This window comes from Telopea speciosissima, chromosome 8 (genome assembly GCF_018873765.1).
Source record: "Telopea speciosissima isolate NSW1024214 ecotype Mountain lineage chromosome 8, Tspe_v1, whole genome shotgun sequence".
Taxonomy (NCBI): domain Eukaryota; kingdom Viridiplantae; phylum Streptophyta; class Magnoliopsida; order Proteales; family Proteaceae; genus Telopea; species Telopea speciosissima.
This window is the reverse complement of record NC_057923.1, coordinates 60,673,181-60,698,801: the sequence shown is the minus strand read 5'-3', so window position 1 is coordinate 60,698,801 and position 25,621 is coordinate 60,673,181. Positions and strand designations below refer to the sequence as shown.

The following is a 25,621-nucleotide window of genomic DNA, read 5'->3' as shown; positions in this document are numbered from 1 at the left end:
TAAGCTATAACATGACGGATTGTTAGAGATATGGGTAATGTTTTATCCTCATCAACCACTCTTGAAGAGATCAACGGATCAGATGATAAGAGAATCACAATGGTTATCCCTAAACCAACGCACAAGGCTGCTGCAGTCATAGAGTTGCAATCAAACTCTGCAAACTGTAAAACACTGTTCTTATCCTTATGACAATCATAATCCTTGTAACATCATCATACCCATCTCTAAGCCTTTATATAAAGAGAGGATGGATGAAGGTTAAGAGCGTGGAAAATAACAATATCTATGGACGTAGGTTTCCAGTGAAACCGAACCACATTAAAAACATCTTGCATTCTTCTTCTTCTTCTCTCAAACTCTCTCTGATTTCTGTAAGTTTCAACACAGATTGATGGTGTGTTTGATATGAGAAAAATGTCTTGGCTGTGTTTTCCTCTTAATCTTTTCTTCTGGTGTGTGGTAGTGAATTTATAACAAAGAAATCTTTGAAAAACTGAAGATGGAATGAAGTGGATTGGATTTTGATTGGGTTTGCATTTGACCCATGGAAGGGGAGTATCAAAGTCTTTGAATACTACTTCGGTTTGATTGTTTAACAAGTTTATTATAGAAGCTTCCTTTCAATCCAACTTAGGGTGTCAAGGTAGACGGCGAGAGAACTTACCTGAAGAGTAGCAATGGCGATCGGAGATGCAAGGTAGATGGCAATCGGCGATGAAGATAGGGGGTTGAGGAGATAGCAGTGGTGAGGAGGTTTCGTGAGAGATTTGGGAAATAGGGTTACTAGAAGGGTGGGAGGATTTAGGGTAGTTTCGTCTTTTTCATTTTTAATGTATTAAGGTATAGAGGGTATTTTTGTCTTCAAACTTTTAATTTGGGCAATTTGGTTCTAAAAAAATGGTTGGGTGAGTATTAACGTTTAAAACTAACGGCTGTTAGTTGGATGGACTAATTTACTTCCTTTCAATAGATGAGGGGGTGTACATGAAAACAGGCCATAGTTGAGGGGGTGTTCCTATATTTTCCCATATTAATTCTTGTTGGGGTAATCTATCTAATGCGTCAGCATTTTATATACGTCGTTGTAAATTATATTTGGCAACAATATTATTTTTACCGTTGTAATAATTAATTTATGGCAATGGTAAATATTTTATCGTTGTAATAAATTTATTATTGGCAACGGTAATATATTTAACTATTGCCATAAATCTCTTTTCTTGTAGTGAAAGGAAAGGCAATCTGGGTATTTAAAAAGATGAGGGTAGAAGGAGATGTAAAAGTTTAAAAGCAAGGTAGTATCAGAAAAGAAGTTTAAGATAGAATAGTTTTAATAAATATAGGCTAAATGTAGGATAGTGATAGAAGGGTTGAAAATATTTTAAATAAATTTTAATTTATTGGATGCAACTGTAGATAGATATTTAGGCAAATGGGTGGAACCATCAATACACCATTAATTCACAGATTCAGCGACAACAGACAATATTCCCCGGCCCCACATTTAGAAGAAGAACTATACTATCTATCTATATATAGCAATAGCACCCCTTCAAGTGCTCTACACTTTGTCTTAAAGAAAATTTCTGAATGTGTCTTTGACAGGCAAGCAGGCAAGCAGGCAAGCAGGCATGCAAGCAAGCACCTTTTCAAAAGTATGTTATCCATGAAAGGAAAAAAAATTTCCTGGAAAGGTAAGTGTACGTTGAGGTCTATTAAAGATGATATATATATATATATTTGGATTGGAAAGCTTTAATAGGGGGGATAGGGGATGGAGATAGGCCCCAAGGTAGTTTGAACATTAGAGATGATATTTCTCTCTAATATAAGGTCTAAGAGGAGATAGATGAGCTTGTGATAGAGCATTGTAGTTGTGTATGTTGTATATTTCCTTTCCTATGCTTTTTTCCTTTTGTTGTTATTGTTTGCAATAAATAGCTATCTATAAAAAAAATCACATATTTATCATCATTTTTATTATGGAGCAAACAAAGGGCTAAAGGGAAGAGCTCCATTCCTGTCCCTTCTCTTTTGATTAATCATGTACAAAGCCAGAAGAACTATTCACTGAACCAATTAAGAACCATTTGCATGTCTCAAGAATTATAGTAATGACCCATTAAAGCTTTCTTTTGATGAGATGATTTCTTTTCCTGAAATATTTCAATGGGTGTGAAATATTTTCAGAGTAAGATGTAACCATAACAACTCTAACTCTCCTGTCTTCTTTTTGTGTGGACCAGACTAGAGGGATGAATTGAAGGGGTCTGGTTTGTGGGGTTTCGCCAAGAAGATTGAAGAAAGCATCTTAATTAATTTTGTGTGTGTTTAAACATAGTATCCCAAGATGCATGCTTGTGAGCAGTTTTCCATTTTCATTGTTTTATTTTTTCCCATAACTATCTAGCTCATCTATTTGTTGATCACGCTTGTAAAGCTAAAATTACTATATTTGAGATTTGAAACAATTGATCCCATGACTCTCTCTTCAGCTCTCCAGGGGGAGGCATTAGCTGTCAGAGAAGGCTTGCTTCAAGGAATTTTAAAACCATTGATTGCATCCTGGTGGAATTGGATTGTAAAGATCTTATTTCCCTTCTCCACTTCGACAATCTTCTTCTTCTAGCTAAAGTGGTGAACCTCATCCTGGACATAAAGCATTTATCCACCTATTTAGTTTCCTTTTCTTTCCATCACATTCTTGAGGATATTAACAACTTAATTGACTCCCTCGCCTGGAGGACGATGTCTGTATCGTGTAGGACATCCTCCTCTCCTTGGATTTCTAAGGTTTGTAATCTTGATTCCAAATGCTGGACACGTTCTATTAAAGAGATATTCTTTTGTCCCCCCAAAAAAAAAGATTTGAAAAAGTCACCGAGACGTTTGTGAGGTTATGTATAATCTCTCTATTCAACCGTCAGAATTGCTTTTTGGAATGAAAAGTTTTTTTCGTTTTATGTTTTTTCTTCACATCCAAACAACATAGCCTAAACTTTGGGTCGACAAATCTTTTTCTGACGTGGAGAAGAAAGAATCTCATCATCACCATTCGGAGATATAACCCTGTGACTGAACTCTTGTGTAATCAAACTTTCACCCCCCCATTGTACTGATTAAAAATAAATACCTTTCACCGTGTCATCAAACAGAATTATTAAACGGCCGGTGCCGCCATAGCTGCTGCTCACCCCTCCGGGGAAGAAGAACCCCACCGAATTGTTTTCCCTGCCGTAGAAGAGGAACCCTGTTGCGAAGAACACTGCTGCGATTTGGGAAGGTAAGGGTTCTTCTGATCTGAACTGTGGTTAATTAACTTGAAGCTATTGGGTTCTCTCTCTCTCTCTCAGAATGAAATGTGGATTTCTCTTCAGGTCCATGCTGAGAAGGAACCTTGCTGCGAAGGACACTGTTGCGTAGAAGAGAAACCCTACTACGATTTTTCTCCACCTACCCTCTTTTTAGTTCGTCGGAACATAGGAGGCGTTCATCTTCGATTTCAGGTTAATTTCAAGGTTTCAAAATGACCCTCGTTGACGTACTTTTTAATTTTGAGTTTCTGTCAAGGGTTTCTACCTGAGACGTGGTTGCTTCCCGTTCCTTGATTTAAATTTATTTGTGTTGGAGCTCGATTTGTGGTTTTCTAGAGTCTCTCTTTTCTCTATATTCGTTTTTAGTGTTGAACCCAACAAGGGTCAAAGGGACTCGGTCCCCCCCCCCCCCCCCCCTCTCTCATTCATCCCCTCTTGGTTATAAATATTATTGTTCTCCTCCTCCATTTGATCTCCATTCAAAGCCCACAAACAAAGCGACACAGAGCAAACGGCGATCGATCTTTCTTGTTCGCTTAGTCTCCTTCTCACCCTCCTTTCTCTTTCTTTCTTTCTTTTTAAGAATTGTCTCAACTCTATCCAGTGATCTGACACATATATTGTATTGTATGATTCGTCGTGATGTTTGCGAATTTCTTCATGGGTTGAAGCCGGCGATGGTGATGGTAGTGATTCAGATCGTTTCCACCGGTGTCAATGTATTCTATAAACTGGCAACCAAGGATGGAATGAACCTCCATATTCTTATTGCCTATAGATACATGTTCGCTACCATTTTCTTGGCTCCCATTGCTTTCTTCCTGAAAAGGTTCGCTGCCACCATTTTTCCCATTTCTTTCCTGAAAATCCAAGCAAAGAATGAATTTAAGGCTCTGGTTCTAGTTCATAACCGTCTTTATATGTTGTTTGCTCAACCACTTCTTTAATCCCAACACATTGAGACCTCCACTATAAAAAAAAGAGTAAATTAATAATAAGAAAAAGATCTCAAATGTTTTGTTCTCCTGATCGAGACTCTTATTAAGTTTATAATTTCCTGATACGAATTCCCAGTACAGAACAGAACAGAGATTAAATTTTTAAGTCAACATTATTTCCTCCAAGATTTCTTACTTAATTGCTTATGATAGAATGATTAATCTCTTCTTCTACATGTTCTTGCTCGCAGAAAAAGCAGACCAAAGTTGACATGGATGATCACCTTCCAAGCGTTTCTTTGTGGGTTATTTGGGTAACTCATTCTTCTTAAAACTGGTCTTATAAACTTATATTTGATCTCATCTTCCCATCCTCTTCTGCTTTTTTATTTTTAAACTCTGAAACTAAGACTCTAGGATAATATTTTGCAATCAATCATAGTAGAAACTAGTCAGCAAAGCCAATTCGAAAGTTAGAAACAAGTAATCGCAGGATAAAGCAAAAGTTCAGATCTTACTTGTTTGATGAAGAAAGGAAAACAAGATGGAACAGAAGATATAAATCAGGAATCCACCTGATACTTAGGGTTAGGCCTAGAATCCTCCTGTAACCCATCTTTGAATTCACCAAGGTTGCTATTGAATCCACAACAGCAAAACAATTTTGAATCTACAAGAGTCAACACACCTGAATCCCAGAGATGCAAGCCTGAACCCACAAACCAAAACAAAGCAAAGCTTCTTCTTTATGTCTGAATCTGAAGATTCATGTCGAATGCAATTCCCCATTTTGGATTGTTTCTTCTTGTAATCTCATTTTCTTCTGTTCTTCTGTGTGTGTGGAATTTCTGGACAAATCCCAAATCCATTGACCCTATTCTCTACTCCATTTTCATTTATTTACTCACTGAAACAATCGCCCTTTTTCCCATTTTCTCTTTTTTTATTTTCCTCTGTCCCTCATCTGCCGAAGATTCTCAGCTCGAAAAACCATCGCTAGAATAGGGTTCGATTCCAAAGAAATCTGCAGGGGTCTCTCCCAATTGAAATAGAATTTCAGATAATGGATAGTGAGAGGGTTTTCGGTTAATGGAGGAAAAAATGAAAAGGAGAAGGAGGAGAAAAAAGTGGGTTCAGAAGATAAAAGAGAGGAAGAAGATGGGTTGCAGGTTTATGGGGTTTGGTTTCGGATTTCAGATGGAAGAGAAGTGAAGGGAAAGGAAAAGGGTAGAATTGGTTCGGTCGGAGTATTGGAATGGAGAGAGAATAACCTAACCTAGATGGTGGAAATCAGAGAGAGAGAGAGATGAGTTGCAGGTCTTGAATACATCGTCGGAACTTGCAGGTCTTGAGTATGAGCACGACCTGGTGGAAGAGGAAACATATGTTCAGGATGGTGGGGGAGGATTATAAGTTTAGTTTCATGTTTACAGGTAAAAAAGAAGTATTCGGGTCCAGGTGGAAGAGGAAACATATGTTATTTAGGTTTAGAAGTTTTAAGACCATTGTGGAATAATTACAAGATACTATCCTGCACATACAAATATTTCTGATGTACAATGCATTCTTAATTCTCCATGAATCTAAAAGTTATTGTTGAATGTTGAGGCTCTGCTTGACCAAGGAGTGACGTTTCTAGTTGTATCTCAATCATATTTCCTGAGATTGCCGTTGCTTTAGATTTGCAACACAAGGAAATGTGAAGGGATAAAGAACAGCTAGAGGTTCAGTTACATTCCTAGAAAAGAAACTGCAGTAACAACAAACCCAATTACATCGTTACCTTTTGAATAAATAGACACAAGAACCGTCAATGATGCATATCTATTCTCAAAAAAACCTGTCAATGAGACATGTCATTCAGCTCGGTTAGATCAGAGCTCAATTTCCCTACTGTGCAATCAGATATGATTCGCCAACCACAAAACTCTCCTTAAACAAACTGATACCACCAATCCCTAGCTGCGTAATAGGAATCAAAGAGAACTATCATAGCGAGGGAAGCGTATTGATAGCAGCAACTAAAAGTTTTAACTTAAAACCATTGATAGAAAAGAAGTTGTACCACGTTTGCGTTTATATGTTTCTCTCCTTCAACAACTAAAAGAGGATACCCGAGGCAAACAATAGATGAATCCTTAGAGAAAAGATAATCTCGCAACTATGCAATAGTTCCGCTTCAGGAAATAATGAGCATCGTAAGTAAGAGGTTCAATTCTTAGCTTCGTTGGAAAGAAATCAAGATAGAATCATTCGAAAAGGAGTGTAAAGGGAAATGGAGAGAACAACAGTAGCTGATCTGTAGTTACGAAAAGGAAACCTTTCAAAGGAGATCGATATGTTCGAAATGCAGATTTAGGGTTAACAACAGATCCGTCAGTTCTTTCGTTGCAACGGCCGTCGACGCCTGGCTCTCCGCTCAATTTTAGCTGGATCTGAATCATTGTCCGCCTTCTATAAATTTGGATCGAGTCGAGGACTCAGGGGACTATTGTTTTTGGGTGCGTCTGTTGTTTGGTTACATACAAACAGACTTTGTAACTGATTTTCTTTTGCCCCTCTACATTGATGTGGCATTATAATAGAGGACCTGATCATGTAATTTCACAACAAAGTTTGTGGGATCCAATGAGAAGGAGCCTCTGGGTCAACCCTGGAATTCACAAGGATTCCTACCTTCCCAAGTCATCATCTCCGATTCCAGCTCCACTGGTTCTTCCTTTTCCCAAATCCCCGAGGTTTTCTCCCTTTTCTTTAATTCTGTTTGCAAGGTTTATGGTCGGGATTTGGGGATGCCCCTTTAATGACAAATCTGGAGAATCCATATCCACCTAGACCATCTCTTTTTTGCTGCAATTTTGCGAACTCATCATCATTTTTGGATGTCACTTGTTAGATACTTGACCAATACGCTAAAAGCTCTAGAGCTGATGGAACACGTTAAATCAAGCCCTTTAACCTATCTCATACTAGGCTGGTCCAATCTAGAGCTCATGCACTAGATTGAGCCATAATAGGCACATAACAAACCACCACGCTTCTGCAAATGTCGTCCTTGGCAGCTCTCACTCTAGACAGTTCTTACTCTGATGGTAGGTTGCCCTTTCCAAGCAGTTTCACTCTGCTCCAGGGTTTTTGCCTAGCGGCAGGTAGCCATTTCTTGACGGCTTTCACCCTACTCCAGGTAGCTCTCTCGTAGCCTTTTCGAATCCGTGACGTGGTGGACGTCTCTGAATACCAAATGTTAGGTACTTGACCGATACGCCAAAAGCTCCAGAGATGATGGAACACGTTAAATCAAGCACTTTAACCTATCTCATACTAGGCTGGCCAAATTTAACGCTCATACACTAGATTGAGCCCCATTAGGCACATAACATCACTGCAGTAGAAGAGTTAGGACCCTTTAGAGATATCCTAGTATCTAACTCGGGAATTAATGATAAATGCTGTCAATCGCTCCTTCCTTTTGACCATGCAAGTGCATTTGGAAAATAATCCTCTCCAATTCCCTAAAACTGTGAAGTGCAGCAGTTCAGGGTGGAGATGTCGACACGTGGCAACTCAGACATCCAACGGTGCCGAGCTCAAGAGAAAAAACGGAAGTCAATGAGCTCGGACCGTTGGATGTCCGATCAGCCACATGTCAACATGTCCACCCCGAACTACCGCACTGTACAGTTTAGGGAATTGGAGAGGATTAAAATCCAATGCATTTCCAAGGAGCTATCCGTTAAGGAAACGCTCTTGGATGAGTCCACTGGACCAAACTTACGCATTCGTCTTCAATATCAGTCTTCAGTTTTGAATATGAATCGGGATTGGGCCTCGTTTCTGATCTGATCCGGATCTGTGCAGTGCGGTAGTTCGGGGTAGAGATGTTGACATGTGGCAGATCGGACATCCAACGGTGTCCACTTTCCCAATCTAAGACTAAAACTAAGTGTCCACTTTTTTGCTTGCTAGACTATTGCAAAATAGTGCTTTTACCCTGGCAACCAAGGATGGAACGAGGCCCGATCTCGATTTACTTTTAAGGGTAAAAGCACTTTTTTGTAACTTTCCCCCTCCTCCTCTCCTTCTCCCTTCCCCTCTCCCCTTCTCTGTATCCTGCTCCCCCACCCCCAAACACACAATCGCCCCTTGCCCCCCCCACACAAGGTTTTAAAATGCGGATTCGAACAATGATGATTACGATCGGATCGGAATTGGACAATGACGATTTCAATCGGATCCGAATCGGACAATGACGATTTCGATCTGGATCAGATCGGAATCGGCCTTCAAGAACCCTAGAATCGGTCCACAAAACCAAAAACAGGGAAATTTCTAGGATTTTGAGTGTGAATCGGCCGTGTTGGATTGGTCAAAATTGGGATCAATCATGGTCGATTCAATGGTCCAATTCACGACAGCTCCAACCATCGCCCCTGTAGACCACCTCCTGATGTAGTCCTAGATAGGAGTAATCCCACTAGGAACCAGGGTAATAGGATCACCAAACAAGGCTGCTGGTTTGGCTGGGCAGTTTGGGGCTGTTTAGGGCAAATTTAGGGTTTAGGCTAGGGTTAGGGATGAATGTGATACATGGTAATGATCAGCAGGTCTAGGGGATTATTTTGATATAAAAAAAATAGGATTTGGTTAGGTTTTATAATTCTGTAGATTTAGGGTTAGGGTTTCGAGTTTTAGGTTTTAGATTCTGGGCTGAAACTAGGGTTTTAAGATGGAAGTTTGGACTCAGGTTTCTGGTCGAGTTTTCCAATGAGGGGGGAGAACACTCGATCAGAATATGGAGGGGAATTGATGGGCAGAAGTGACTGATCTGGGAATCCTAGGTTTTGGGGTTTTAGAGGGATGAGGGGATTAGGGTTTAGAGTTGTAAGTTGGGGCTGGGATGGCAGTCGAGTAGAGGGTCTGCTGTGAGGGGGTTGTGGTCAGATTTTGGATGAAAATTAATGAAGGATGAAGGCTGGACTGGTTTAAGAATAATTAGGGTTTATGAGAATTGATTGGGAGAGTCTAGGTCTAGGTTAGAAGGTGAGAAACAGAAAGGTAGTTGCAGGAAAAATAAATAACTTACTTGTTTTGCAGGGGATCTGAAAACAGCAAGTAGAATCGGCTTGTAGAAGAAAAAGGACCTCCCGATCTACAAGATGCAAGGAGTCGCCGGAATCCACCAGCCCTCACCCTTGATATGACTCATAAGGGAACCTTGATATTACTCACAAGGCAATTCTCAGAAAAGAGAAGCAGCAGCAGTCATGGCCAGCAGCAAAATCGATTTTTTTTAAAACATAATTAGGTGGGGGAGCCTCTCCCACGATCTCTTATTAAATAAGAGGCCAAAGGCCTTATTCCTAAATCTATTACAAATCAAATCTCTCACTTAAATCGTGGAGAGGTGGACCAATTTAAAAATAACTTAAAAACTTAAAAGAAAAAGACTTATCTACCCCTAATGACTTGAGACAACTTAAAATAACTTAAATAAAAGAAGATTTCCTACTAGCCAATAGGATATAAGAACCTCTTAGCCAATAGGATCACTTCACTTAAATTAGACCAATTGAACCAATTGGATGTAACCAATTTAAGCCGGTTCAATTAAAAACACAAAATAAAAGCTAAGTATAGAGCTGAAATAAACTAAACTAAGGCTCCTACTAAAACCCTAGGCTTATGGTGGCTTCTTCAATTCGAGGAGGCTAGGATCTGCATCACCTCCCTTGCACCAACGAGTAGCTACAACCCCCTCACTGCCTCCTCCCTTAGCTCAGTGAATGATAACTTTGCCATAAATAGATCTCAATCGGCAGTTCAATCCATGATCGCCAATTGCAACAATCTAAGAAAACCTTAACTTTACCTTCAATCAGAAAATGAGATTTTCAATAGTTCAGTTGAAGAGAAGATGCTTGGTTGGAGTGGGCACAGTGATGCGAAGATGTCAATTCCAACTATTGTTGTTCTTTGTTATCTGATCATAGTTGCTGAAACGAGGCCTGATCTCGATTCATATTCAAAACTGAAGACTGATATTGAAGAAGAATGCGTAAGTTTGGTCCAGTAGACTCAACCAAGAGCGTTTCCTGAACGGATAGCTCCCTGGAAATGCACTGATTTTTAATCCTCTCCAATTGCCTAAACTGTGCAATGCAGTAGTTCGGGGTGGAGATGTTGACATGTGGTAGATCGGACATCCAACGGTCCGAGCTCATTGACTTCCGTTTTTTTTCTTGAGCTCGGCATCGTTGGATGTCTAGAGTGAAATTGCTTGGAAAGGGCTACCTACCGTCAGAGTAAGAATTATCTAGAGTGAGAGCTTCCAAGGATGACAGTTTCGGAAGCATGGTGGTTTGTTATGTGTCTATTGTGGCTCAATCTAGTGCATGAGCTCTAGATTGGGCCAGCCTAGTATGAGATAGGTTAAAGGGCTTGATTTAATGTGTTCCATTAGAGCTTTTGGCGTATCGGTCAAGTATCTAACAAGTGACATCCAAAAATGATGATGAGTTCGCAAAATTGTTGCAAAAAAAAGATGGTCTGGGTGGAGATGGATTCTCCAGATTTATCATTAAAGGGGCATCCCAGAGTCCCGACCATAAACCTTGCAAACAGAATTAAAGAAAAGGGAGAAAACCTCGGGGATTTGGGAAAAGGAAGAACCAGTGGGGCTGGAATCGGAGACGATGACTTGGGAAGATAGGAATCGCTGTGAATTCCGAGGTTGACCCAGAGGCTCCTTCTCATTGGATCCCACAAACTTTGTTGTGAAATTACATGATTAGGCCCTCTATTATAATGCCACATCAATGTAGAGGGGCAAAAGAAAATCAGTTACAAAGTCTGTTTGTATGTAACCAAGCAACAGACGCACCCAAAAACAATAGTCCCCTGAGTCCTCGACTCGATCCAAATTTATAGAAGGTGGACTGTGATTCAGATCCAGCTAAAATCGAGTGGAGAGCCAGACGTCGACGGTCGTTGCATTGGAAGAACTGATGGATCTGTTGTTAACCCTAAATCTGCATTTCAAACGTATTGATCTCCTTTGAAAGGTTTCTTTTTCGTAACTATTGATCAGCTCCTGTTGTTCTCTCCATTTCCCTTTACCCTCTTCTTCGAATGATTCTATCTTGATTTCATTCCAACGAAGCTAAGAATTGAACCTCTTACTTACAATGCTCATTATTACCTGACACGGAACTGTTGCATAGTTGCGAGATTATCTTTTCTCTGAGAATTTATATATTGTTTGCCTCGGGTATCCTCTTTTAGTTGTTGAAGGAGAGAATCATATAAACGCAAACGTTGTACAGTTTTTTTCTATCAATGGTTTTAAGTTAAAACTTTTAGTTGCTGCTATCAATACGCTTCCCTCGCTATGATAGTTCTCTTTGATTCCTATTACGCAACTAGGGATTGGTGGTATCAGTTTGTTTAAGGAGAGTTTTGTGCTTGACGAATCATATCTGAATGTACAATAGGAAAATTGAGCTCTGATCTAACCGAGCTGAATGACATGTATCATTGACAGGCCTTTTTGGGGATAGATATGCATCATTCACGGTTCTTGTGTCTATTTATTCAAAAGGTAACGATGTAATTGGGTTTGTTGTTACTGCAGTTTCTTTTCTAGGAATGTAACTGAACCTCCAACTGTTCTTTATCCCTGTTCTTTATCCCTTAACATTTCCTTGTGTTGCAAATATAAAGCAATGGCAATCTCAGGAAATATGATTGAGATACAACTAGAAACGTCACTTCTTGGTCAAGCAGAGCCTCAACATTCAACATTAACTTTTAGATTCATGGAGAATTAAGAATCCATTGTACATCAGAAATATCTGTATGTGCAGGATAGTATCTTGTAATAATTCCAAAATGGTCCTAAAACTTCTAAACTTAAATAACATATGTTTCCTCTTCCACCTGGACCAGAATACTTCTTCTTTACCTGTAAACATGAAACTAAACTTATAATCCTCCCCCACCATCCTTGAAAGAAAAAAAAAAGGGAAAATAAGAAATATCTTCTGTGGGTCAATTTGCAACATGTAAATTGGTTATAATTCAGATAGGCAATGCTATTTTTAATTTTGGCACTGTTGAGCTTGTTGGACTGTTAGTGTACTAGACTTGAAAATAATATTAAAAGAGAGAATCATTTAGGCTGTCTTGACTGGCAAATCAAAGGGCGCAACTAAAGTAATGATTTAATTACCCCATGTGTCATTTACTGTGATCTCAAACTTCTTGACCTATGTTGCTTCTTGTGTTCATGTATGTTATTGTCTTTATTTTCAAACTATATTCTTTGAAGGCTGCATCCATGTTGTATATTTATGTATGACAAACTTCTTTGCAATTCATGCAGTATTTGCGGTGATCATTCTTAAGCTTTCTTCCTGGCAATTTTCTTTGATTTGGAGAGAAATCATTTTGCAGCTTGTGTTGGCTGAAGGACACGTGATAGATGGATGCTGCTACATTAAACAAAGTGGTAAGACCTGAGTTTGCATGGATTTCTGTTTTTATAATGTTCTCTTCTGATACAGGATGCAGGATTTTATACCTGACTTTCCTCCCCCCTCTTTAATTTTTTTGATTTACTAAGAATTTACAAAATTTGAATTAGCTTATTGCTAGCTTGACCCAGATTTTCTGAAATAACTTGAACTTCTAGTTAGAATAAATGAGAATGATACAAGAGAGAGGTGAATACACTGGACCAAGATACGATCCAAAGATGAGTAGTTGCAGAGTCTACTCTGGTGTTAATGCCCAATTTTGTGATACGAGTGATGTCTTACTTGTTCCCTAGTCTGGCTAGTTCATCTGTTAGAGAATTTGCCATCCAATGGAAGGAGATATTACTGAAGATGCTAGGGAATGCGATACTTCATTGGAATGAGATAGTCATCAAGGGCCCTTCCTATCTGTTGCCAACCAGTTGACACTATGCCTGAATTCATTTCAATTCTGAATTATCAATCTAATGACTGCTCTAATGCGTGCCAATCTAAGACTAAAACTAAGTGTCCACTCACAACCGTCCACTGCAGTAGGGCCATTGTGTGCTTGAATAACTGCCAATGCTATTACAGACAGCACCCAATAGCCTGGAATGCTAGGATTTCATTAAGAGCATCTTGTGAGATGGAAATCCCTGCAGATGAGTCCATGACCAATGAATCCGTAGTAAAGGAAATGAGCTGATCATCTCTGTCCATGTTAAAATGTTGATGCGTTTCACCAACCTGTTAGGACAGATTTGGGAAACTAACCCATAGGACAGCATCGTAGTGACCCAGATTTAGAGAACAATAGGGAAAAAAATAGAGAAAATCAATAACTAATGAACCAGCCAACTGATGAGGCTGAAAAACTGGTCAAAGGCTGGCCTATACCTGCTGTACTTGTGGCTAAAATATCATAGGAAACCAACGGTTAGATGTTGAGTAACGACGGTGGACAGAAAATAGTAAGTTTCTAAAACAAGGATAATTCCCATGTTCCTGTCCTTGTGAACCTACAGGTTTGGACAAATGTATTCCCAAAAATGAGGAACACCTTATCAAAATTGGGCTTGAACATATGGCTGGATTGGCTGGAATCTTTAACGGAAGTCTGAGATCACATAGAAAATACTGTTGCAGGGAGTGAAACTGAGAAATAGAGCTAGCAGAATATGGAATGAGTAGTGACTAAACTAATTCAATAGGACTGGAATTAACAATGGTAGAACCCAACCCACAAAATTAGAGTTTCAGAATACCTTGGTAGTCACCCATGCACTCCTTGTATAGCTTGCTGAAACAGAGAATAAGTGGAAGGAAAGAAAGGGGATATGACCTGGTTTCACCATCAAGGCCTGTTGGATGCTTCACCACCTTAGGTTTGCTGCTGAATCGCCACAGTAGCTTGCATTTCATGAGAGAACACACAATGTTTGCCAAAATCGTGGGGCATGGTTCCCCCTACTTGTATTTATAAATTTTGAAGCATGAATACATATTTAATAACTCTCCATGTGTAGGAGAGACTTGACTAACAAACAAGTCAGAAATTAGTAACTTTTCTAGAAAAGAAATCTGCTAACTACTTCATAAAAAGAGAGAACCGAAAATTAACTCCTAGAAGCTCAATACTCCTAGAAGATTTCCTAGCAAACTAGCCCCACCAAGTAACAACCAAGACTTGTCCAAAGCTGCTCATCAGCCAGTTAGTTCTGGTTTGAACCAGAATCACTTTCATGGGACACTGTGCCCTTATTTCTGCTCTCATACTGCTTAAGACCTGCATCAAATGTTTCTAGCTTGTCTAAGGCGGCACACCATTTGAAGTTTGTTAGTGACTTTGAATCTTGTTCCTGAACCCAAGTTTGGGACCCACATTCACAAAAGCACACATCCATAAAATGCATTGTTTACATTCGAATATACTTGATCATAGTTGTAGATAAGGCAGACCTGTCTTGATCTCTTTTGGTGAATTTTCTTGTTAATTGTTTTCTGCACATAGGGATGTAAATGATATAGATGTCTATATGGCAAAGTGTACAGTACAGAATCTTTTTAGAATTAATAAAATATTTCTTGTTCTCTGTAAGAAATGATCCATAAAATTATAAACTTTATGTGCTCCAAACCCACTATACTGACAAAAAGTGGACATATCGTCTATATTTTTGTAGCTTTCTTTTGGGTTGGAAATTGCTACCCATAATTTGGTTTGCATTTTTTTGGTGGACCATTCACAATCAGCATGTGCATTTCTTATGACATACAAGATGGATATTTTTATTGATTTGACCATATAGTTTTTCATGTTGGCTGCAGGGTGACTCCTACGGTGAGACACATGATATCCAAATAGCTGGATTGGATTTGGGAGTATTTGTTGGGGATTTGGCTTTTGAGGAGGATGCAAGCAGGTATATAAGCTATAAAATTTTGTTTACAATCAAGGTGTGGTGGTCTTGTTGATGTCTATGTGGAGAAAGCCAATCCTTATAACTGCTTTTGTGAAGGAAAGTTCTCTTAGATCATGATGGGAATGAATGCTGCCTGTGCTGCCTTATGAGTTATGGCCCACTTAGAGATGTTTTAGAAAAAGGGATGGAGATTTGCCACAAATAAAGGATGAATGCACAACAGAAAGAACTTTGGAGAGAAACAACCCTGACCCAAAAATCAAATTGCATCCTAAACAGAACCCTAAAATGACTCCCTGAACTTTGCAGAATGTAATTAAGGCTTATAGTGATTTTCTTGTTGGAATATCCATATTAAATAATTTTCACTGGCATGCAGGGGAGGTAAGTCTGCTCTCTTTTATATATATATATATATATTTCATTTTAATTATAACTCTAATTATAACTGCCCGAGATAACCATTGAATTTACTTCTTCTGTAGTGACGATGTGTCATTGGATGGACTACAGGAAGAGCTGGAAGAATGTAAGAAAGATGAAGTAAGTACCTATTGGGTATACTTTCTCTTTTTGTATTGCTGCAATGGCTTTTCATGCTAAACTAATTGTATGGTATAGTTTTCTTTTAGTGTGTTAGTAATGCTTTTTCATAGTAAATCAATAATGTTGTAAAAATCATCCACTAGATGATATTGAGCTAAACGTAAGATATATGATGATATTAGTGAATCCTTTACAACTTAGGTCTTCTTCAAAATAGAAAGCTATTCTAGACTATAACAAAATAACAGCTAACTACTTAATCCCATATAGGGCTTAAATCCCTATTATTTGGGCTTATAGAATCGGCCCATTACAAAAGTAAACCCAAAAATATAAAGCACATGGCCCATACAACCCATTGGACACTCAAATTACACATATTAGTCCATTCTTGGTCCAGTTTGATGGTCTGTTTTGTTGCTGGCTTTCTTGTTCTTCAAAACTACATCACTTATTCTTAACTAACGCAGAGGTGTAATTGGTTCGGTTGATACCAAACGGGCTATAAATGGTGTAATTGGTTCGGTTTGTATTCTGGCCAATAGGGCTATGCTGTTTCAGTCCATAGTCATGCCAATCGACCCTCTTATTCACTTTCTTTACTGGGCTACCTATCTAGGCCCATAAATGCCCATAAATTTCTCAAAGGATTTGTTGACTAATGACCCATAATTGTTGTTATGTCAATAACTAGACTAGATATGAAGAAAGTATGTCTTCATTGGTCTACAGAGTAAGGTGGATATATATGCTCACCCCTCCTGATATTCAAGCCTGAGGTAGGGAATTTAATTTCATCAAAACCAGAATCCTGGAAAGCTGAAGGAAGATCAACTGGTTCAAATATTGTTAGCAAGACAGAAATTAAGAGAATGGCTTGCGTGAGTTGAGTCTCTCTTCAGTCACTCTATATAGATTTCATTAATTTGGACAGAATTACAAGACTACCCTTCATAGCTGACTATGATAGCTAAGAAGAGAAATTAAGAAACAAAAGAACAGAGGAAATGCCCAAAGTACCCTTGCCGGGTTACATAACTTAACACTCCCCCTCAAGTTGGTGCATATATATCATGCATGCCTAACTGGACTAAACTAAGATGAAACAGCTTTCCACTTAGCCCTTTGGTGAAGACATCTGCAAGTTGATCTCCTGACTTCACAAAGGGTATACAAATCTGCCCACTTTCTAACTTTTCCTTGATGAAGTGTCTGTCAATCTCCACATGTTTAGTGCGATCATGTTGCACTGGATTGTGAGCAATGCTGATTGCCGCTTTGTTGTCACAGTACAACATCATTGGATGATGAACAGAACCACCAATATCCTGGAGCAAACTCTGAAGCCATAGTAGTTCACATATGCCTTGGGCCATGGCGTAGAACTCTGCTTTAGCACTGGACCTAGCCATCAAATTTTGCTTTTTTACTTCGCCATGTGACAAGGTTAGCTCCGACAAAAGTACAATAACCTGAAGTGGACTTTCTGTCAGGGTTACCACCCCAGTCAGCATCTGTATAAGCCTCAATGCGGAGATGATCATGTGGAGATAAGAGAATCCCCTTCCCGGGGGCTGACTTTAAGTAGTGGAGAATACGAAGAACAACAGCCATATGGGTAGAGTAGGGATCATGCATGAACTGATTGACCAAACTAACAGCAAATGCAATGTCTGGTCTCGTGTGGGAGAGATAGATCAGTTTTTCCACCAACCTTTGATGGCGCCCCTTATCAACTGCATCACCATACTTCTCTTGTAGTTGAGTAGTAGCCTCCAAAGGGGTATCACATGGGTGACATCCTAACAATCTAGTCTCTGAAAGTAAGTCTAGAACATATTTCCTTTGGGAGAGGAAGATGCCTTTGGGAGAACGGGCAACTTCAATCCCAAGAAAGTACTTGAGCTGTCCTAGGTCCTTGATTTCAAAGTCTCGGCTCAAGAATGTCTTTAGGTGAGAGGTTTCCTCTGCATCATTACCAGTCACCACTATGTCATCGACATAGACTATAAGAAGAGTAACCTTATCTCCATTCCGCTTGATGAACAAGGTGTGATCAACATTGCTCTGTTTGTATCCTACAGAGATCATTGCTTTATGGAACCTGCCAAACCAAGCCTGAGGAGATTGTTTCAGCCCATATAATGCCCTCTTCAGTCTGCAAACCTTCGCTTGAGTCTTGTCACAAGAAAAACCGGGAGGGACCTCCATATAGACTTCCTCCTCAAGTTCTCCATGATGGAATGCATTTTTCACATCCAATTGTTGCAAATCCCAGCCCAGATTGACAGCATATGATAGCAAGAACCGAATGGTGTTCAACTTTGCCACTGGGGCAAATGTCTCCTGATAATCAATGCCATAGGTCTGGGTAAAGCCCTTGGCCACCAGCCTGGCCTTGTATCTGTCCATTGTTCCCTCAGGCTTCTGCTTGACAACAAATATCCATTTGCAACCCATGGTTTTCTTGCTCGAAGGAAGAACCACCAGCTCCCATGTCTCATTTTTTGATAAGGCCGCCATCTCTTCCAACATGGCTATCTTCCACTTTGGATCAACTATTGCCTCCTGCTATTTTTGAGGAATAGAAACAGAGGAAAGAGAGGACACAAATGCATAATAGGAAGGAGACAGCATCATAGGAGACAAAATTGGTGACGGGATGTTGGGTATAAGCTCTAACGCCCTTACGGGTAGTAATAGGTAAGTCAAGAGAGGGATCCTTACCAGGCAACGTAGCAGAATCTGGATTTGGATCAGGTTCTGACGGTTGAAGAAGTGGTACAGTAGTGATGATCTCATCATGTTGTTTGTGTTTCCGGCTGAAGACTTGATCCACAGGGATTTGACTCACAGGTCTTCGTGTCCCCTGAATAGGAGGCACGCTAGAGATAGGAGCTTCCGGAGAGGAAGGAGGCTCCCCCCGAGTAGGAGTGGGTAGAAGATTGGACACATCTTCAAACACTGGATTATGCTCCCCCTGAAGAGGTGGCTAAGAATAGTATGCTAAGGATTCATGATAACAAATGTACGCCGAGAAGGGGGGTGATAACACTTGTATCCTTGTTGGGTGGCGGAGTAGCCCAAAAAAATACACCGGATGCTCCGAGGATTAAGCTTACCATGAAGGTGATGATTGCGAATATAGCAATCACAACCAAAGATTTTTGGGGGGAAACACAAAGGAGGAGGGACTTTGAAGGAGGTCAACAAGACTAATCCCATCAAGGACAAGAGTAGGCATACGGTTAATGAGGTAGGCAGCAGTGATGTATAGCATCACTCCAATATTGAGGAGGAACCTGCCGTGCAAACATAATGGCCCAAGCCACCTCCAAAAGGTGTCAATTTTTCCTTTCAGCGACTCCATTCTGGGCAGGGGTGTCTACACAGCTGGTCTGATGGATGATGCCATTTTCAGCCAAATAGGTTTGGAATTGACCCTCCATGTATTCTTTGCCATTATCACTCAGCAAAATTTTTACTTTGGCATTGAATTATGTCTGGATCATGCAATGGAATAGCTGGAAACATAAAAAAACCTCACTCTTGTGTTGCATCATATATACCCAAGTGGTCTGAGTAAAGCAGTCAATGAAAGAGACAAACCATCTATAGCTAGAAATAGAAACACAACGGGCAGGGCCCCACACATCAGTATGAACTAAAGCAAAAGGAGTAGTACTTCTTTTATTGATTGGAGAGTAAGTAGAACGAGTCTGCTTAGCCAAGACACAGGCTTCACATAAAAACTCATCCTTGTTACAATCTTTAACTAATTGAGGAAACACAAAAGCTAAAGTTCTTAGAGGAGGGTGACCAGGCCGACAATGCCATAGATGGAGATCCGAAGAAGTTGCTGAATGTAACTGATGAGGTGAAGAAGAAACTGATGGTGGACAAGTCTGACCAGTGTCGAGTATGTAGAGACCACCATGTACCTTACTACCCCCAATTGTGTGGCCCTTCTCCAGATCCTGTATGACACAATGAGAAAGAAAGAAGGTTATTTTGCAGTTCAAATCTTTGGTTAGACTACTAATGGAGAGAAGATTAGTAGGAAAGGAAGGAACATGCAAAACAAAATTTAGGGTAATGGTAGGGGAGCAATGAATGGAACCCTTTCCATGAATGGGAGGAGAATAATGATGAAATGCATGAGAGGAGCCAGTCATGTGGTCAGTGGCACCGGAGTCTATGATCCATGGACTGGAAACAGCCGATGCACAATGACCACCGACCGGAATACCTGAGGCAAAGTAAGAACCGGAAGAGCCAGTTGATGTAGGTGTCGTGGAAGGTGCAGCGGAAGATGGCTGGAGCAGGCAACGGAGGGCAAGTAGCTCATCCTGAGTGAAACCAGTCTGAGTAAAAGGGACTGTAGCAATAAGAGCAGTAGGAGCAGTAGCTTCAGTCAGATTGGCCTTTGGTTTGAGCTTCCCCTAGCTTCGTTTTGCCTCGAAATCAGTAGGCTTCCCATGTAATTTCCAATACTGAGCCTTGGTGTGATAGGGCCTGTGGCAATGCTCACACTTGACAGGCTCTTTGGAGGCAACATCACCACTGTCAGTAGTGGCAATAGGAGCAGGGTCTGTAGTAGTCTGTAGGGCAGACCTAGCAACAGTAGGAGCGTGTAACATCGCAGCTCGACGAGTCTCCATTGTATGAATCATGGCAAAGGACTGCTCCAATGTAGGAAAGGGAGTCTGGTTCAGCACTTGCAGTCTAATAGGGTCATACTCCACATTCAGACCAGCCAAGAAGTCGTACACACGAATACTGTTGACGTGTTTACGGTAGGTAGCAACATCAGTAGGTATAGACGGCTGATAAGTAGAGTAATGATCCAATTGCTGCCACAAGCTCCTGAGTGTAGCATAGTATGTAGAGACAGACATCTCCTTCTGAGTGAGCTCATTAGCCTTCTTGCGAATCTCATACACTTGGGCAGCATTTCCAACACGCCCATAAGTCTCCTTGGCAGCACTCCAGATCGCATAAGCTGTCTCCAAAAGCATGAAGTGGTTGGACAGATCCGGTTGTATAGATTGCAGCAGGTATGATGTCACCATGGCATCATTGGACAGCCACTTGTCCTTCGGAGACCCCTCAGATGGCATTGGGTTGTCCCAAGGATATGGCTAGTCAGCCCTCGACTAGTATTGGTCAAATAGGTGGTCCGAGACCACTTGAGATAGTTGGAACCATCAAGCTTGATTGGGGCTGAAAAAGGGAGGTCTGTCCGGGGCTGCCCATCTTGCTGAGAGGTTGCAGAAGAGGAGTCTGAATCTGTCATGAGGATTCAAAGAAATGCTCCAACAAAAGACACCAACACAAGAAGGTAATGGCTGAAAAAGGTGACAGCAGTAACCCAAGAAATCTCCAAAGAAAAAGGCTGAAAACTTGATCGAGTACTCTTCAATGATGATGGAAGAAGTTCTTAAAATTTCACACCAATCGGAGAAGGAGAACTATAAGAGGCAATTCATCAAACACCTGTTGAGCACCCTTGTATGCTGAAATCGATAGCTGAGATGTGAGATGCCTTGAAAGGGTGAACAACCAATGGCTGAAACTGAGGTTGAGGGAAGCTTGTGATGGTAGTAAATAGCTCCAATAAAGGTAGTACAAATAGGCAGCCCAGCAGTCCAAAACCAGAAATCGATTGGAGGTAGTTTTTGAACAAAAAAAAAACTGAAAAAAGGTCGTTAGAGGTTAGGATCTGCAAAGAGGAGATGGGAAAGGTTGATAGTTGCTGGGTAGGGTTGCAAAGGAAGCTCCAATCAACTGAAGATCATCCTACAGCAGGTATTGAGGCTGAATCTTCAAAACCTGGAAAACTTCAAAACCGCAAAGAGAAGGGCAGCAACTATCGTACATAATGTGGTTTATGTCATGAAGAAGATGAGGTGGTTTGAAGGGCAGCAACTAGATCGTAAGATTACCTCATTAGTGCTGCCCTAAGGTGAAGGGAAAGAACCACGAAGAAGAGGGAAAGAAGATTGAAGAAAGGAGGGAAGAAGGGAAAGACAATGGAGGGAAGGAGGTGGGTTTTTTGCCTTAGATCAATAGGGTTTTAGAGTCCTGCTCTGATACCATGTTAGCAAGACAGAAATTAAGAGAATGGCTTGAGTGAGTTGAGTCTCTCCTCAGTCACTCTATATAGATTTCATTAATTAGGACAGAATTACAAGAATACCCTTCATAGCCGACTATGATAGCTAAGAAGAGAAATAAAGAAACAAAAGAACAGAGGAAATGCCCAAAGTACCCTTATCGGGTTACATAACTTAATAAATATATACAAAGCTATTTTCTAACCCTTTTTTTATTTTATGAAATCAGCTCTTAACACAGAAAACAAAACAGAAATCTTCAAAGATTGCAGGCTTAATGGTACAGAGATGAAAGATTTAGGCAATGTTAAAAGCAGAACCGATCTGAATCCAGAGAGCCAAGGCAGCACAGAGCTCAATACTTCGCTTTGCATAAAACAAACAAAAGGAGGGGAGATTTTTTTTTTCTTGAGAGATAGAGCGATTGGAAGTGTAGAAGAAAGGAAGCTTTTTCTTATCTTACCAAGGATAAGCATGGCATCGGGAAGGGCACCAAGGTTGGGAAGGAATAGACCACTGATAATACCAGGGCCAAGGATCTCGAGCAGAAACTCACTTTCATTCGAAAGGGGGGTGACAACCTGGTACATCAAGAATGGAATAGGTTCCCAACAATGGTGGTGCAAGGCAAGAACCCGTATGTCTGCTCACAGGTCTCCTCCGATGAGAAGATCCGCTTGAGTGAAATGATGAATGGTTGCCAAACATTGTCGATCCCATCAGAGACCAGATTGGAAGAAGCAACAGTCCCTGTCATAATGAATCTACTCCAGCCTAAACTAGCAGTTGCAAGGACCGATGGCAACAAACAAAACGGAAAGCACAGCTGCAATTAGGAACACTCTGCAACAGGGACTTGGAATCTTGGAGACAGGAGCACTGTACATTGGCCAATGGAAAAGTTAGGGTTCCTGCTTTATGTGAAAGGGAAGGACGAATGAGAAAACGAAGATGAAAAGGAAAAATCATTGGTAGGTGATGAATGAGAAAACGAAGATGAAAAGGGAAAATCATTGGTAGGTTAAGTGCTTATGTCAGGGAATTTTTTTGGGAAAAGAGTAATTACTAGGGGCCTTTTTGGTGAAGGTTGGTTCGGTTTCGGGTGGTTTACGGTTGTTACTGGTTTAGGTGAGTTTTGATCAGTGCCCTTCAGTCTATTATCAAAAGCCGAGTCCGACCGAATGTTAATCAGGCTGGACCCGAGACTGGATGGTTTACTAGATGGTCAGGCCGGTTTTGGTTTTAGCCGGTCAGGTTAGCTGGTCCAATCCATATCTGGACACCCCTTAGAAGTTAGAACCAGCATTCAAGAAACTTTATTCAATCACCAAAATCATGGGGAAACTGCGGCCTCTTACAGTTATATTTATAATTGTATGTAAAGCTGTCTCAGACTCGAGCAAGGAAAGGCTAGAGTAAGTAAGAAACATTAAAGGAAAGAAAGCTGACTCAAAAACTGATTCTTAACTCCCCAACTGCTGGCTGTATTGGGAGTCCTAAACTGTCTAAGACTCTGAGAAAAGAAAGAAAATAGACTCAAATCAGGACTGGAACATATAGATTCTATCCAGTCTGATTAAAACAACTTTATAATAATAAAATAAAGAAAATAACAGCCTAAATAAACCCCATGATAGATATGTTCCTAGAGGGACCAGAACTGAAACTGTAGGACTAGAACTGAAACTGCAGGACCAGAAAGAGCTTGAAATCTGGGCCAGAATTGGTCCATACTGAACCACAGGCTGGCTATTCTGGCTCTTTCTTATTCCTCCTGCAAGTGTACTGTGGCCTATACTTGGATTCTGCATTGCCTCTTGTAGTCCATGGTTGGGACTCCCTCATCTCTCCCCAAGTTGGTCTAACACTAGTCATAAGCCCATTACAGATATCCTTAATATGTGAACGTATTAACTCAACTTATTTCATTTTCAAAACCCAGCCCAATCATTTAAAATTCAGCACCTTGATGTATTATCTAATCTTATCTAGTTGTTCTTTGTTCTCATAATAGTCCTGATACCCTTATTGGTTGAAGGTGATATTTTTTTCCATAATCCTGATACTCTTAGTGCTTAAAGGTGACATTTTAATATTCTATTATTCTATGGTTTCCCTCAAAAAGCATTGTTCTGATCATTTACATGATTTATTATTTTTTGTTCCATAGGTTGTTACAGATATATTGTCTAAAGGCACAAAACTAAGGGAGTACACTAAGGGTGTTGAGAACAACGTACGGCAAGTTGAACTGAATTCGATTCAGGTTGGTGCTTATGAATTATCTAGGCCCAACATAGTTGTTTGTTAACGTTTTTTGTTTCTTTTCGATTTGATTTAAAGTTTACATGTTTTTTCTTATGCATAAAATATTTCAAATAGAGGGTGGACCTTGGTGCAACGGTAAGGTTGCTCCATTGTGACCAAAGTGGTCGTGGGTTTGATTCTCTGGAAACAGCCTCTCCGCAAAGCAGGGGGTAAGGCTGCGTACATTATGACCCTCCCCAGACCTCGCAATGGCGGGAGCCTCTTGCACTGGGTACGTCCTTTTTATAAAATATTTTAAATACAATTGATGTGATAGACGCACACATATTTTGTCAAGATCATGGAAATAAATGAGAACTTGATGGGAAGTGACCTCTCTTACTCCTCTTTGATCCCCTCCCCTGTTCATGAACTCGCCCTTTTGATCGGTAACACCTTAATAATAAAATTTATGAATGAAGCAGCAAATCAATATACAAGGAAAGCCTCAAAAGGATACTTGCTATACAAATCCAAATCCAAGAGTAGTAAACCACAATCTAAAACCAAACTAAGTAACCTAAACAAACTGATTTAGTATAAGGAGCCTGCAATCTCAAAGAGGGCTTTTGAAACGAAATAAGATAGCAATCTCAAACCCTAGTAAGGAAAGAATGAAGATTAATGTGAAAATGAGGCTTTGGAAGACTGAGAGATCACTGCCCATGGCTGTGTAGGTAGCAAGTGTTAGAGTTTATGTTGTAAAGGGTACTTTTGGGAATAGAAGAAGAAGCAAGAGCAGTGGAAAAGGACTTGGCTATGGGATTAGTACAAGCTCTTTTCCCCTGTCGAAGAGCAATGGGGAGATCTAACTCAGACTCAAAATGTGGATCCAAAGAGGACTCTTGGCAGATCTTCTTTCCCTTTCCTTTCAAGCATTCACCTCTTTTGTACACAACCAACTCTTTTTCTTTGCTAGCTAACTCATTTTCATTGCTAGCATCAATACCTAAATGAGTATCAACATCAACAACGTCCACTTCTTTGTATTTTCCAATTTTAAGTAGAAATGGGGAGGTGGAGGTAGGTAAAGGAGACAGAAAAGGAATGGCATCAGCAGCCTGTTCACTTTCATTTCTCTCCCCCTGAAGAGGATGCTGATGAAGAGAAAAGAAAGGAATAGATTCAAAGAAGGTGACATCTTTGGAGACAAACCGCCTTCGAGAGGAAGGGTGGTAGCATGTATACCCTTTAGTAGAAGCTGAATAGCTAAGGAAAATACATTTGAGTGCTTTGGGATCAAGCTTTGTTCGAGCTTATTTATGGACATGAACATAGCAGACACACCCAAACACTTTTGGAGGAAGAGAAAAAGCAGAAACTTGAGATGAAAGGGTTTCCAGGGCGATTTGGAGTCAAGGAGTTATATTCTTCAAACCAACACACAATGGAGGTGCAGTTAGAGTGGTGAGCCAGTTCATGCATGTTCCCAAGAGTGGGCACTTGGATGCTGTTTAT

General features: G+C 40.3%; 1 protein-coding gene across 2 annotated transcripts in view; it reads left to right on the top strand.

Annotated features, from left to right (window-relative positions):
* Nucleotides 1-12,607: 12,607 nt before the first annotated feature.
* The window catches only part of LOC122671758 (vacuolar protein sorting-associated protein 52 A-like), a 70,559-nt gene continuing 57,545 nt past the window's right edge, over nt 12,608-25,621 (top strand). For both annotated transcript variants that reach the window (XM_043869171.1, XM_043869170.1), the window contains exons 1-4: nt 12,608-12,761; nt 15,100-15,194; nt 15,680-15,737; nt 24,027-24,122. In XM_043869171.1, the coding sequence (XP_043725106.1) occupies nt 12,735-12,761; nt 15,100-15,194; nt 15,680-15,737; nt 24,027-24,122 (276 nt within the window). In that variant the 5' untranslated portion in view covers nt 12,608-12,734. The remainder of the gene's footprint in view (nt 12,762-15,099; nt 15,195-15,679; nt 15,738-24,026; nt 24,123-25,621) is intronic.